The 11,937-nt window shown below is 44.3% G+C and overlaps 1 protein-coding gene across 4 annotated transcripts; it reads left to right on the forward strand.

Annotated features, from left to right (window-relative positions):
* The first annotated feature begins 4 nt into the window (after positions 1-4).
* Positions 5-11,893, forward strand: LOC308595100 (uncharacterized protein). 4 transcript variants are annotated; one of them, XM_081209041.1, is made up of 7 exons: positions 5-23; positions 1,540-1,694; positions 3,554-3,729; positions 4,447-4,573; positions 7,919-10,042; positions 11,324-11,432; positions 11,624-11,893. In XM_081209041.1, the coding sequence occupies exons 2-7, from the start codon at positions 1,553-1,555 to the stop codon at positions 11,733-11,735; spliced, it is 2,790 nt and encodes a 929-aa protein (XP_081065167.1). In that variant the 5' UTR covers positions 5-23; positions 1,540-1,552; the 3' UTR covers positions 11,736-11,893. The 4 variants fall into 4 exon arrangements, with proteins under 4 accessions (XP_081065167.1, XP_081065169.1, XP_081065168.1 ...); XM_081209043.1 differs by having other exon boundaries at positions 4,447-4,570; XM_081209042.1 differs by lacking the exon at positions 5-23 and adding an exon at positions 538-630.
* Positions 11,894-11,937: the final 44 nt, after the last annotated feature.

The following is an 11,937-nucleotide window of genomic DNA, read 5'->3' on the forward strand; positions in this document are numbered from 1 at the left end:
GGTTATTTTTTTGAATGAAAGTGGTAAGTATGTTTTCCTTCTAATTTAATGGTTATGATTCGGGGGCGGGGGGGGGGATGTATATATCTGCATGTACAACACCTTAGCCTTAAGTCCTTTGCTTCTCCAGCCACGTTTCTTTTGCTTAATTCTGTTTAAAAATGCACTTATTATTTATTAAACGTATGGGGCAACCTTCACCCGAAGACCCCGAAGGGCAGTTCAAGACAGAAAAATACAGGATGGGGATACAAAACACATAAAACAGTTCTCTTGCTTTTTCTGTAACTTGTAAACTCTTAATAAATATCTTTTAAAAAAACCAAAAAACACATAAAACAGAAACAAGCCAGTAAACACTTTCACAAACACATTTCAAAAGCCGAATGCCTGGTTGAAGGGAAACATTTTTACCTGTCACATAAAGATATGTGGTTTGGGAGCTGCACGGTCAGGGAAGAAAACAGTGCTGTCCAGGGTTGTAAAGATGGCGGAGAGAATAATTGGGCGCACTCTTCCCACCTTGGATCAAATCTATGCTTCCAGGTACCATAAGAAAGCTGCAGAGATAGCGCAGGATAGTGCGTACCCCAGAAATGACCTCTTTCAGCTTCTGCCTTCTGGAAGAAGGTACAGGGTTAGAAAGACTAGGACTAGCCGCCTGAGAAACAGTTTCTATTCAAATGTGATTTTGGTTTTTAACGCAGTGTAAGGAGTCTCTGGGGGACGCGAGTGGCGCTGTGGGTTAAACCACAGAGCCTAGAACTTGCCGATCAGAAGGTCAGCGGTTCGAATCCCCGTGACAGGGTGAGCTCCCGTTGCTTGGTCCCTGCTCCTGCCAACAAAGTAGTTTGAAAGCACCTCAAAGTGCAAGTAGATAAATAGGTACCGCTCCGGCGGGAAGGTAAACGGCGTTTCCGTGCGCTGCTCTGGTTCGCCAGAAGCGGCTTAGTCATGCTGGCCACATGACCTGGAAGCTGTACGCCGGCTCCCTCGGCCAATAAAGCAAGATGAGCGCTGCAACCCCAGAGTCGGTCACGACTGGACCTAATGGTCAGGGGTCCCTTTACCCTTACCTTTTAAGGAGTCTCTATAGGAGTGTATTGTATTTTTAAAATGGGGTATCAGAGTTTTTAGGGGGCTAACCAGGCTGGGATAGCTGGGATAGCAGACTTGTTGGTTTTGAATATCTTATGTAGATTTTTTTTTTCAATTTCCTTGTTCCGTATGGGACAATGACAATAAAGATTATCGTATCGTATTGTAACTTGTTTCACAGTAAGCATATACACTGGGCTGCAAAAGTATTCTGTCTCGGCATTGGTTTGCAAATGTGTGAACAAATCGCTTGATTTCTCTACACTTTTGTCTGGTCTATGCAATGCATCCATGTGGTAGAGCAGAGGAAGTCCCTTCAGACTCCAAAGGGGCCTGGAGTATAAGTCAGTGCAAACATAAAAGCAATATAATGATGGTAGAGTATTTTGCAAATATAAAGGATGATAATGGCAGACTTTTCTTTTTCTGAACAACTGGCAGGACTGCCTGAAAAATGTCACTTCAGGCACTTGAAGAAACATCCATTTCCTTCACAAGTGAAGTCAGGGAACGGATGAAGGAAAAGAAAAATGGTGCATTGAAGACGGCAAAGCTGAATGCTTCTCTTGCATCAAAGATCAAAACAAAAACAATAAGTAAGTGGCAGTATTTAAAGATAATTTGCTATGCTTGAGCTCTGGCGCTTCACTGGAGACCTGGACTATTCTATTGGGGTGAGTTATAAGACAAGAGTTGCTGACCTTTTACAGCCTAAGTGAATGTGACTAAAGTGGTCATCAAACTATGGACTATATGGAATTGGCAGAAATGACTGGCAGAATCCGAGACCAGGGAGAAGAGTCGGTGGAAGAAGTCTGGAAGAAATTTAAAGACTATCTACAGAAATATTGTAAAATTAATGAATGATAGAATGATGTTGGATAGCAACTAAGGGGTTTCCAGCTGTAATGATTTAAGGGAATATGAAAAAAGGGTTATAAATGGGTTAAAATCTAATGGTAAGGATTTGCTGAACCAATAAATTGAAGTGGAATACAAAAAAGGGAGGTATGAGGAGGTCCGGGAAATAAGTTAAAAGAAAATAAGTAAAAGGAAAAATGTATGTTTTTAACTGTTTTTATTTTGTATTTTTCTTTTTTTCTTTTTCATTTTTACTGTTATATTTCAAAAAATTTTAATAAATATTTTATAAAAAAAATAAAGTGGTCATCAAACTCATGCATACATACTGCACTTACACACAGAATCATAGAATTGTAGAGAGTCTAGTCCAACCCCCTGCAATTCAGGAATCTCAGCTAAAGCATCCATGACAGATGGCAATCCAACTCCTGCTGAAAAACCTCCAACAGGTTGGCACTCTCTCTCTCTCTCTCTCTCTCACACACACACACACACACACAGGCGCACACTCATCACTGTCAACAATGGGCTGAGGCGAGAGGTTTAAATCCATCACATGGCTGGGCTATGGGGCGATTTCCCCATCACAGAGCTGAGCTTGCATGCTGGAAAGGTTTAATCTTCAACCGCAAGCACAGCCAATATAGGGCATTATCAGAACAAAAGCCTTATAGGACCGTATTTTTTGCTCTATAAGACTCACTTTTTCCCTCCTAAAAAATAAGGGGAAATGTGTGTGCGTCTTATGGAGCGAATGCAGGCTGCACAGCTATCCCAGAAGCCAGAACAGCAAGAGGGATCGCTGCTTTCGCTGCACAATGATTCCTCGTGCTGTTCTGGCTTCTGAGATTCAGAATATTTTTCTTCTTGTTTTCCTCCTCCAAAAACTAGGTGCATCTTGTGGTCTGGTGTGTCTTATAGAGCGAAAAATACGGTATTTCCCCCTACCTGTTCCGCACAGCAAAACCACAGATGGTGCAGCTTGAGTTGGTTATACAGATGGAGTGCTGTGTATTTGCATGAGTCTGGTTTAGGGAATGCCAGCCTTGGTGTTGCTGCATATCCCTGCAATGTGGAGAAACACTAGGTTTCAGTAAATGGAGGGAGGAGGAGAGAAGATGATAACCCAGCTGTTAGCAGGATTGGGGAAGATTTGACCACTCAAGAAAAATGGCACAGGAAGTGATTTATAAGTATCACCACTGCCCTTAGCTGTGTTTTCAGTCCCAGTGCAGTGGCATTTGACAGTTCTTTGGCATTTTTGTGTTCTCTGAAAAAGATGTATGATTTATGGCATAGGTCTTATGACTCTAAACAGCAGCATAATCATAGCAATTGAAACTGCATTTGTTCAACCTTGCCAAGCCACTGCTGATTGCCCAGGGGGAGACCAGTAAGAATTTGCTTCATAATACACAGCATAAGTCTGTGGTAGGGTACACAGGTTTCCTATGTTGATTGGAGCTCACCTACCAATTTTGGCTGCCGACTTCTGTTCTTGTCTTGATAAGGCAAAATTTTGGAAGGGGTTGGCCACTAAAGCTAACAAAAACCACCCATTTTCTCTCTCTCCCTCTTTTGAAAAATACAGATAACTCCTCTATAATTAAGTTCTCCCTAAAACAGAACAACAAAGCGTTGGCTTTAGCTCTCAATGGTGCAAAGGGAGCTAGTCAAAGACTAACTGCTGAAAAGATGCTACTGCAAAAAGAAGTGGAATCGTGTCACTTTGAAAATGCTTCACTGCGCCGAAAGCTCTTCTCTGTGGTACGGTATTTGCAGCCATGTTATTTGTCTCTGCGGTAACTGGAACCTTTTCTTCAATGGTGCATAAACCAGGGGTAAAACTAGGCTTTATTTTACCCAGTTCAAAGACCCAGTTTGGCGTGCGCGCGCGCACACACACACACACACACACACCCATTAGCATTTTGGAAGGGTGTAACGAGGAATTGTGTGTCTTGAGTCACAGAAGGCTGGATTAGGGAACCTTGGTCAAGGGGATACACACATTGACATGGCATATCCTACAAATACTTGATAAGGCCCATGAGAACCAAAGTCATAAGAAACAAGAGAGGCAAGTGTAGAGAAACAAATTTTGTTAAATTTTGGAAGCTCTTGTTACTAATTTATGGATTAAGATTCATGGATTAATTAATAGATCATGCATACTTTACAACACAGAGATAAAATCATATTTAAAACTATAAAAGAACCCATGGGGAAATTATTAGGAATGTTATTTATGTTAATTTGTATACTGCCCCTCTTCCAAAGGTTTCAGGGCACTTCACAGCATTAAAATTCAAAATGAAAACACAGAATTCATAATAAAAAGAGGAACATTATTCTAATTGCTTCTTTGAAAATACTGTAAAGAGTCTTTAACCTAAGCTTTCCAATGCTTATTAGGCCTGGTTTGCTTGTTTTTTATTTAAACTCGATAGGTTTAAAAATGTTAACCCTTTTGTTTGTATGCAGAACAAATCTATTCATGAACTGCACCAATATATGAACAGCCACTTGCAAATAGCAATCAAGCTGAGCAGACCTCAGGATGAAGAGGATGACACTGCATTGGCACGTGATCGGGACACGCCTTTGGGTGGTATAATAGAGCTTTTATCATATAATTACTTCTACTTTGGCTGTATGCGGCAGATATCTGGCAGGCAACCCCAATAACCTTCAAACATCTCTTGAAAACCTTTTTATATGCTGACAAATCTATTTGTTGAATTTCTTTTTAGGTGAGCCACTCATTCTTGTGATGATTCTCTATTTTATGATTTTTATTTTGTGCACCTCCTTGATATGTTATGTGAGTGGGCGGGATATAAATACTTCCATAAATTAAACATAGCACCCTCTGTATGAGTGAGAGACACATGTTAACTGGAAAGCCATATACTTGGGATGGCCACATCTGTGGTCTTGGGAGTAAGCCTACTCAGTGGGATTTACTTCTGAGTAACCATGTATAAGATCAGGCTGCAATTTATTAATTGCCTGAGCTTATGTGGCACTGAGGTTGTCTCTTCCGTCTAACTACAGATGTGGTACAGAATCATTTGAGGACTACCGTATTTTTCGCCCTATAAGATGCACTTTTTCCGCTCCAAAAATGAAGGGGAAATGTGTGTGTGTCCTATGGGGCGAATGCAGGCTTTCCCTGAAGCCTGGAGAGCGAGAGGGGTCCGTGCGCACCGATGCCTCTCGCTCTCCAGGCTTCAGGAAGCTATCCCAAGTCTTGCAAGCCCGGCGGGATGTCCCGCGGGCTCGCAAGGCTTGCGGGCAGCAGCCTGCACCCAAAAGCTGGGGACAGCGGGGAGGCGCAGAGCCGCCACCCCGCTATTCCCCGACCTGAACTGGAGGCTGGCGGGGGGAGAAGCAAGCCTGCTTCTCCCCCACACCAGCCCCACAAGCTCGCGGGATAGGGGGATGGCGAAGCCCCGCCATCCCCCTATTCCCCGACCTGATCTGGAGGCTGGGGGTGGGAGAAGCAAGCTTGCTTCTCCCCCCCCCCCCAGCCCCACAAGCTCGGGGGATAGGGGGATGGCGAAGCGCCGCCATCCCGCTATTCCCCGACCTGATCTGGAGGCTGGGGGTGGGAGAAGCAAGCCTGCTTCTCCCCCCCGCCAGCCCCACAACCTCCAGATCAGGTCGGGGAATAGCGGGATGGCAGCGCTCCGCCATCCCCCTATTCCCCGACCTGATCTGGAGGCTGGCGGGGGGGAGAAGCAAGCCTGCTTCTCCCCCCCCCCGCCAGCCCCACAAGCTCGGGGGATAGGGGGATGGCGGAGTGCCGCCATCCCGCTATTCCCTGACCTGATCTGGAGGCTGGCGGGGGGAGAAGCAATCCTGCTTCTCCCCCCGCCAGCCCCACAAGCTGGGGGATAGTGGGCCAAGCTGTCCCTGAAGGCAGAAGAGGGAGACGGAGCACTCCATCTCCCTCTTCTAGCTTGGGATGGTTGCGCAAAGCCTCTGCTGGGCAGCGCAGTGCGCTGCCCCACAGAGGCTTGGGAGGCTGTCCCTGAAGGCAGAAGAGGGAGACGAAGTGCTCCGTCTCCCTCTTCTAGCTTGGGGATGGCTGCGCAAACCTGGGGGGAAATCAATTTTTTTCCTTTGATTTCCCCCCTCAAAAAATAGGTGCGTCCTATGGGCCGGTGCGTCTTATAGGGCGAAAAATACGGTATTTCCAGTTACTCCTGGCTCAACCTGACACTGGAACGTACTTTGCAGTGCAAGATGGGAATCTGCGTCTTATGTATTTATTTACTGTGCCGTTGGGTGCTGGCAGTATACCAGTCAGGAATGCACAATTCTGTTCCTTTTCAGTACTGGGCAATAGGTTCAGTGTGCATCATGCTTAATTATTCTCTTACAATCCTGTGAGCATTTGGGGGAAGAAATAAGAGCCAAATCTCTATAACCTTGTCTTTAGGGTTTGTTTAGTCCCAAGTGATGGTCCTTTAACTTAAGTCAGTTGTGGGCTGTGGATAAGGAATGGCAAGCACATTTGGCCAAGACTATATCGTGGAGGTCTGGATGGAACCCCACCTATTGCATCAGACTGTGAGTGTTACACTCAATGTAGGCAACATTGAAAGGCATAGCTTTGCCTGTCTTCAGTACCAAATACCATTTTTCCTAAGCAGGCACTTTTTTTTTCTGATGAGGGCTGTGTTCCCACGAGGGAATTACATGTCAGCTGGCAGAAGATCTGAGTGGGGACAGAGTAGAAAGTAGGCAGGGCTGCTTCCCCCCTTTTCTCTTTCTGCTGCCACCTTCCTTCTTCTCACTCCCCCTTCATGCAATGGGAGCCACAGCTTGTTTTGCCTGAGGTTTCATCAGATTGCTTGCAGTGGGCTTTTGGAGTTAGGTCTAGAATTGTATAAAAGAATGCCTTGCTGTTTGACGTGTGCTTTAAAGAACAGCAAAGACTTCGTGCCCGATCTAAGTGCCATTTGATGGTTGCCACCAAAAAGCTTTTGTAATTACAGAATGGGCATAGATGTCAACACACACACACACAATTAGAAACAATTTTATGCACGCTTATGTGGGTTAGAAAGCTGGCTTGTTGAAGCTAACTAGATTCACCACTAACTGCAGCCAGTGTGGTGTAGTGGTTAGAAGCGATAGACTCGTAATCTGGGGAACCGGGTTCGCGTCCCCGCTCCTCCACATGCAGCTGCTGGGTGACCTTGGGCTAGTCACACTTCTCTGAAGTCTCTCAGCCCCACTCACCTCACAGAGTGTTTGTTGTGGGGGAGGAAGGGAAAGGAGAATGTTGGCAGCTTTGAGACTCCCTAGGGTAGTGATAAAGCGGGATATCAAATCCAAACTCCTCTTCTTCTAACTACAGTTTCCGGTTCAGACAACATGGGACGCCACAATTAACTGAAAATGGAAACAAATGCTTCTGAACTCCTTGGTTGTGCAAGGGAAATGAAAAATGCATGAGTCCAGGAAGCGGCTAGGCTCATTTGCATACTAAACATTGCCATTGTTTAGTATAATGTCTGAATATTAATTGTGGGGCATGGCGCACAATGTGAAGTGGGGGGGAGGGTTGTGGCTTTAAAGCCCTATTTGTGGGCTTCCTGGAAGCATCTGCCTGGTCTCTGTTGGAAATGAGATGGGCCCTTGGTTTGACTGAGAACTACTTTTCTTGCTTTCTTAGATAGATATCTTTATTGTCATTGTCCCATGCAGAACAATGAAATTGAAAAACTACATAAAACTACATAAAAACTACATAAAACTACTGCAGAACTACATAAAACATTCAAAAACCCCTAAGAACTCTAAAACCCCATTTTAAAATACACTATACTATAGAGACCCCTTATGCTGCGTTTATTGCACAAGCTTAATGGAATGTTCATGGATTCTTTAAAAAAAAGCAAGTTTGTGTTCACCTACTAAATTCAGCTATTTGTCATTGTAGGAAACCTTTTGAGAACACAACAATGTCCCAGGAGCGGCTTGCTGTCTGTCCTGAATAATAGTTCACCTCTGCAGCACTGTGAGGTGACTACGGCACCACTCATTGGTAGCGTGTTGTTATCAGGTGGTCACGTGACTCAGAGGAAGAAACGCAGAATAAGCTCATCAGCTGCATCTGGAGGTGATTCTCAAAAGAAGTCCTCAGAGATGCTTCAGTGGACAAAGGAATCGGAGCAGGCTGTTAAAGAGTATTTTGAAGTCGGTCAGGTTGGTGAGCTTTTGGCACCAGACACCAATGATAAAAGCTGTGAGACGATCAAAGCCAATGAAACCACAGCTGTAAAAAAAGTGAGTATGGGGAATGTGCACAGGAGGTCTTCTGCTGTCAGGCAGTCCAAAGGACATTTGGTTAATTATAACAGTGGAATAAGGAATACTTTTGTGGTAGTACCATACAAAACCTCTGAATCGAACAGTAGCGCGATGACAATTCCGGAACCTGCACGTCACACTGAAGAGTCAAGTCAAGTCGATTCTCTGGAAGAAAGACCACCACTGAACATCTGCAGTCAGAAGGAGGCGGATAGTACCCAGCCCCGTGATAAAGGCAGAGGTTGCAGATTGACATATGTAGTGCACCAGACTATTCCAAAGCAGGTAGATGACTGCAACACTTTGACTCAGGAAATTGAAAAAAGAACATTCTTGGGAAAAATGAAGAATTCAGAAAGTCAGTTCCAAAATCCAGATACTATCTCATTAAGCAATAAACTACAAGATAAAAAGAGCCATGCCTGCAATGTGAAACATACTTCCCAGTGTTCTGAGAAAACCAGGGATTGCAGAAGGACCTATGTAGTGGACCAGACTTCTCTAAGCAATGTAGATGACAGCAATGCTTTGACTCAGGGAATTGAAAAAAGAACATTCTTGGAAAAAATGAAGAATTTAGAAAGTCAATTCCAAAATCCAGATACTATTTCATTAAGCAATGTGAAACATACTTCCCAGTGTTCTGAGAAAACCAGGGATTGCAGAAGGACCTATGTAGTGGACCAGACTTCTCTAAGCAATGTAGATGACAGCAATGCTTTGACTCAGGAAATTGAAAAAAGAACATTCTTGGGGAAAATGAAGAATTCAGAAAGCCAGTTCCAAAATCCAGATACTATCTCATTAAGCAATAAACTACAAGATAAAAAGAACCATGCCTGCAATGTGAAACATGCTTCCCAGGGTTCTGATAAAACCAGGAGTTGTAGAAGGACCTCTGTGTTAGAGCTAGGCCCTTTAGATTATCAGAACAATTCTGCTCCCCTTGCACATGAAGGAAATGCACCCTCAGAAAACTTAGAGGATCGAGGAATTGTGTTCCGAAGTCCGGAGCTTAGTTTGTTAAGCAACAAGGCACCACTGCATGCTCTTGGTACAAAACAGTTGGTTGGTTTCCAAAAGCAGATTCCTGGCAAAGAAGCAACACTGGATCTGAATGTGAAGCATAAAAAACCCAAGAAGGCAACCCAGGAAATTTGTTTACAACAGGAGATCAGTGAGATGGAGCTACAGAGCTTCAGTGTTGATGTGCAGCCTCAAGAAACCAAGGCTAAAGAAGGGCACAAACACAAAACAGTTAAAGCGGGGAAGGATAATGCAGGGAAAGAACATGGGGAAACAGACACGGGTCTGAGTGCTCAAGGAGCCAATAAAAGGAAGAGGAAGAATTTGAGTTTCACTTCTCAATCGACAAGTCAAGCAGATGCAACCCCTGTTTTCTCTCTAGGGAATGTGCATTCCGCATTTCGAGGTTCAGGTTCCAGGACTCAGCAAGATTCTTTCCATAGGGATCTTCCTAAGGCTTCGCCTCAGGCTGATTCTATGGCTGTATGTCCCAAAACTCCTGAGTCTTCCGCAGTTGGTCTTTCTAAGACCACCTTACCGCATTCTTGTAGTTCTGTTCAGTCACATTCTGCACTTCAAGATCAAGTGAGCCCAGAAAGAAACTCGTCTCTGCCCAAAGTCTCAACAGCTTTAAAAAATGATTCAAAGCAAGTGGCTTCTGGCAGATGTGAGAAAAAGACAGCACATGCAATTCCTGAAACCTTGCAAAACACAGCACAAGGAAAAGGTGAGTGATGAAAAGGGGCTGTTGATAGGAGGTTCAATAGGTGAATTGCGGTGGGGTGCGTGAAGCCCTCCATCTAAATCTTGACATTCACCTCTTTCTGTGTGCATATCTGTGCACTCCTATTGGGTTTGCTTGATTTAAGCTAACCTGAAGATCTGGTTTTCTCCCCCAACCAGCCCAGAGCTTTTATTGCTCTGCACCTAAAATGAAAGCTAGACTGCAGTATAGTGGCAGCTCACTGTGAGAAAGCTCAGGAAAGCAAAAGGCCTATGGTCAGATGGAGGTTTGTCCCATACATGTACTAGACATTTGCCAATGCAAAAAGTGAAGAAACAGATGGTTTTTTTACTTGTTTTCTTCACTGTGACTGGAGGGGGATGGGAGTCCAGCTAAGAAACACAATAGCTGCTTTGTGCTCCCTTACAATATCCACAAATTGCCCAAAGCCAAGAATCAAAGATGCGAGTAAAGGATAGTGTGCTGGTTTTATCTCCTGCCTCTTAACCTTGTGTGAATTATTACTATTAGGTATTAAGGGCATGTCCACAAAGGAACTTCCTTTGCTGCTGTGCTTCTGCTTTAGTGGAAGAAGAGAAGTATAGGAAGGAATATTTATGTTAAAGAGGTGCCCTGAAATCCAGAGATGTTTTGCACAAGTTGCATGTGTGAATCTCTGAATGATACCTTGTCTGGGAAATAAACCTGCACCTTTGGGAACAGGAGAACATTAGTAACCACTTGCTGTTGGGAACCATGTGGAATTTAAACTACTGCTTTTGAAATAAAACCCAATTTGGTAGCCAAGCAGGCCTAACATTGAATTCTCAATTGACTCTGCATGTTCAGAGTTTAGAAATGCAGGTGGTGCTGTGGTCTAAATCACTGAGCCCAGGGCTTGCCGATCAGGTCAGCGGTTCGAATTCCTGTGAAGGGGTGAGCTCCCGTTGCTCTGTCCCTGCTCCTGCCAACCTAGCAGTTCGAAAGCACGTCAAAGTGCAAGTAGATAAATAGGTACCGCTCTGGCGGGAAGGTAAACGGCATTTCCGTGTGCTGCTCTGGTTCACCAGAAGCGGCTTAGTCATGCTGGCCACATGACCTGGAAGCTGTACACTGGCTCCCTCGGCCAATAAAGTGAGATAAGCGCCACAACCCCAGAGTCGTCTGCGACTGAACTTAACGGTCAGGGGTCCTTTACCTTTACTCTGAGTTTATTTATTTTTAATAGGTTTAAAGTTAGGCTCAGTGTAGCTTAAGCAGTGATCAATTCCTGACTCTTCACAGAGAACAAGGTCCTGCAAGATTCAACCAATTCTGTACCTCTGGAATCACCTCCAACACGGCCAAGAAGACAGACAAAAGAAGTTCGCTATGCACTGCCCAAGATTAACACGTTAGTATTCTGTTTGATGCCGAGTGCCCTTTTATAAGAGAGGGAGTCGAAATATAGATCATGGGAATCCTGTGCTGTCTGTGGCCTGAAACCTTGACTGTCTTGCTGCGGGTGCTGTTTCCCGGAATATAAAAATCAAAAACAGTCTGTGTACAACAAATTATATTGCTTCTCTCTCTTCTCTGCTGCAGCAAACTGAGGAGCGGTGACCCATTTACATTTTCTATCTACCCCGGGTCCCCTGTGTACAACACTAAAAGAAAGAAGTTGACCAGAGGATCTGGAAAGTCCAAGGAAACCTAAAAAGAGGAAATCGACTGTTGCAAATTCACGGTTTTTAGTAGGAAACAAGTGTGTTACTGTTTAAAAAAACTTTGGGGTCTCCAGTATTCCCCCTTACCTAGTCTTTTTTGTTCTGGTATTTGCATTTCAGAAATAAAACATTTCCACCTGAAGTTCAATTGGATGTTTGAAAGCCTGTCAGAATTCCAGGAATGTAGAACGT

Source organism: Podarcis bocagei (assembly GCF_964188305.1).
Source record: "Podarcis bocagei genome assembly, chromosome: 1".
Taxonomy (NCBI): Eukaryota; Metazoa; Chordata; class Lepidosauria; order Squamata; family Lacertidae; genus Podarcis; species Podarcis bocagei.

Excerpts from the sequence above, each read along its gene's own strand:
- LOC308595100 (XM_081209041.1), top strand. The coding sequence starts at position 1,553 with ATGTCACTTCAGGCACTTGAAGAAACATCCATTTCCTTCACAAGTGAA. Across the intron at positions 4,574-7,918 it reads TCGGGACACGCCTTTGGGTG|GAAACCTTTTGAGAACACAA; the intron begins GTATAATAGAGC and ends TTGTCATTGTAG. Across the intron at positions 11,433-11,623 it reads GCACTGCCCAAGATTAACAC|CAAACTGAGGAGCGGTGACC; the intron begins GTTAGTATTCTG and ends TCTCTGCTGCAG.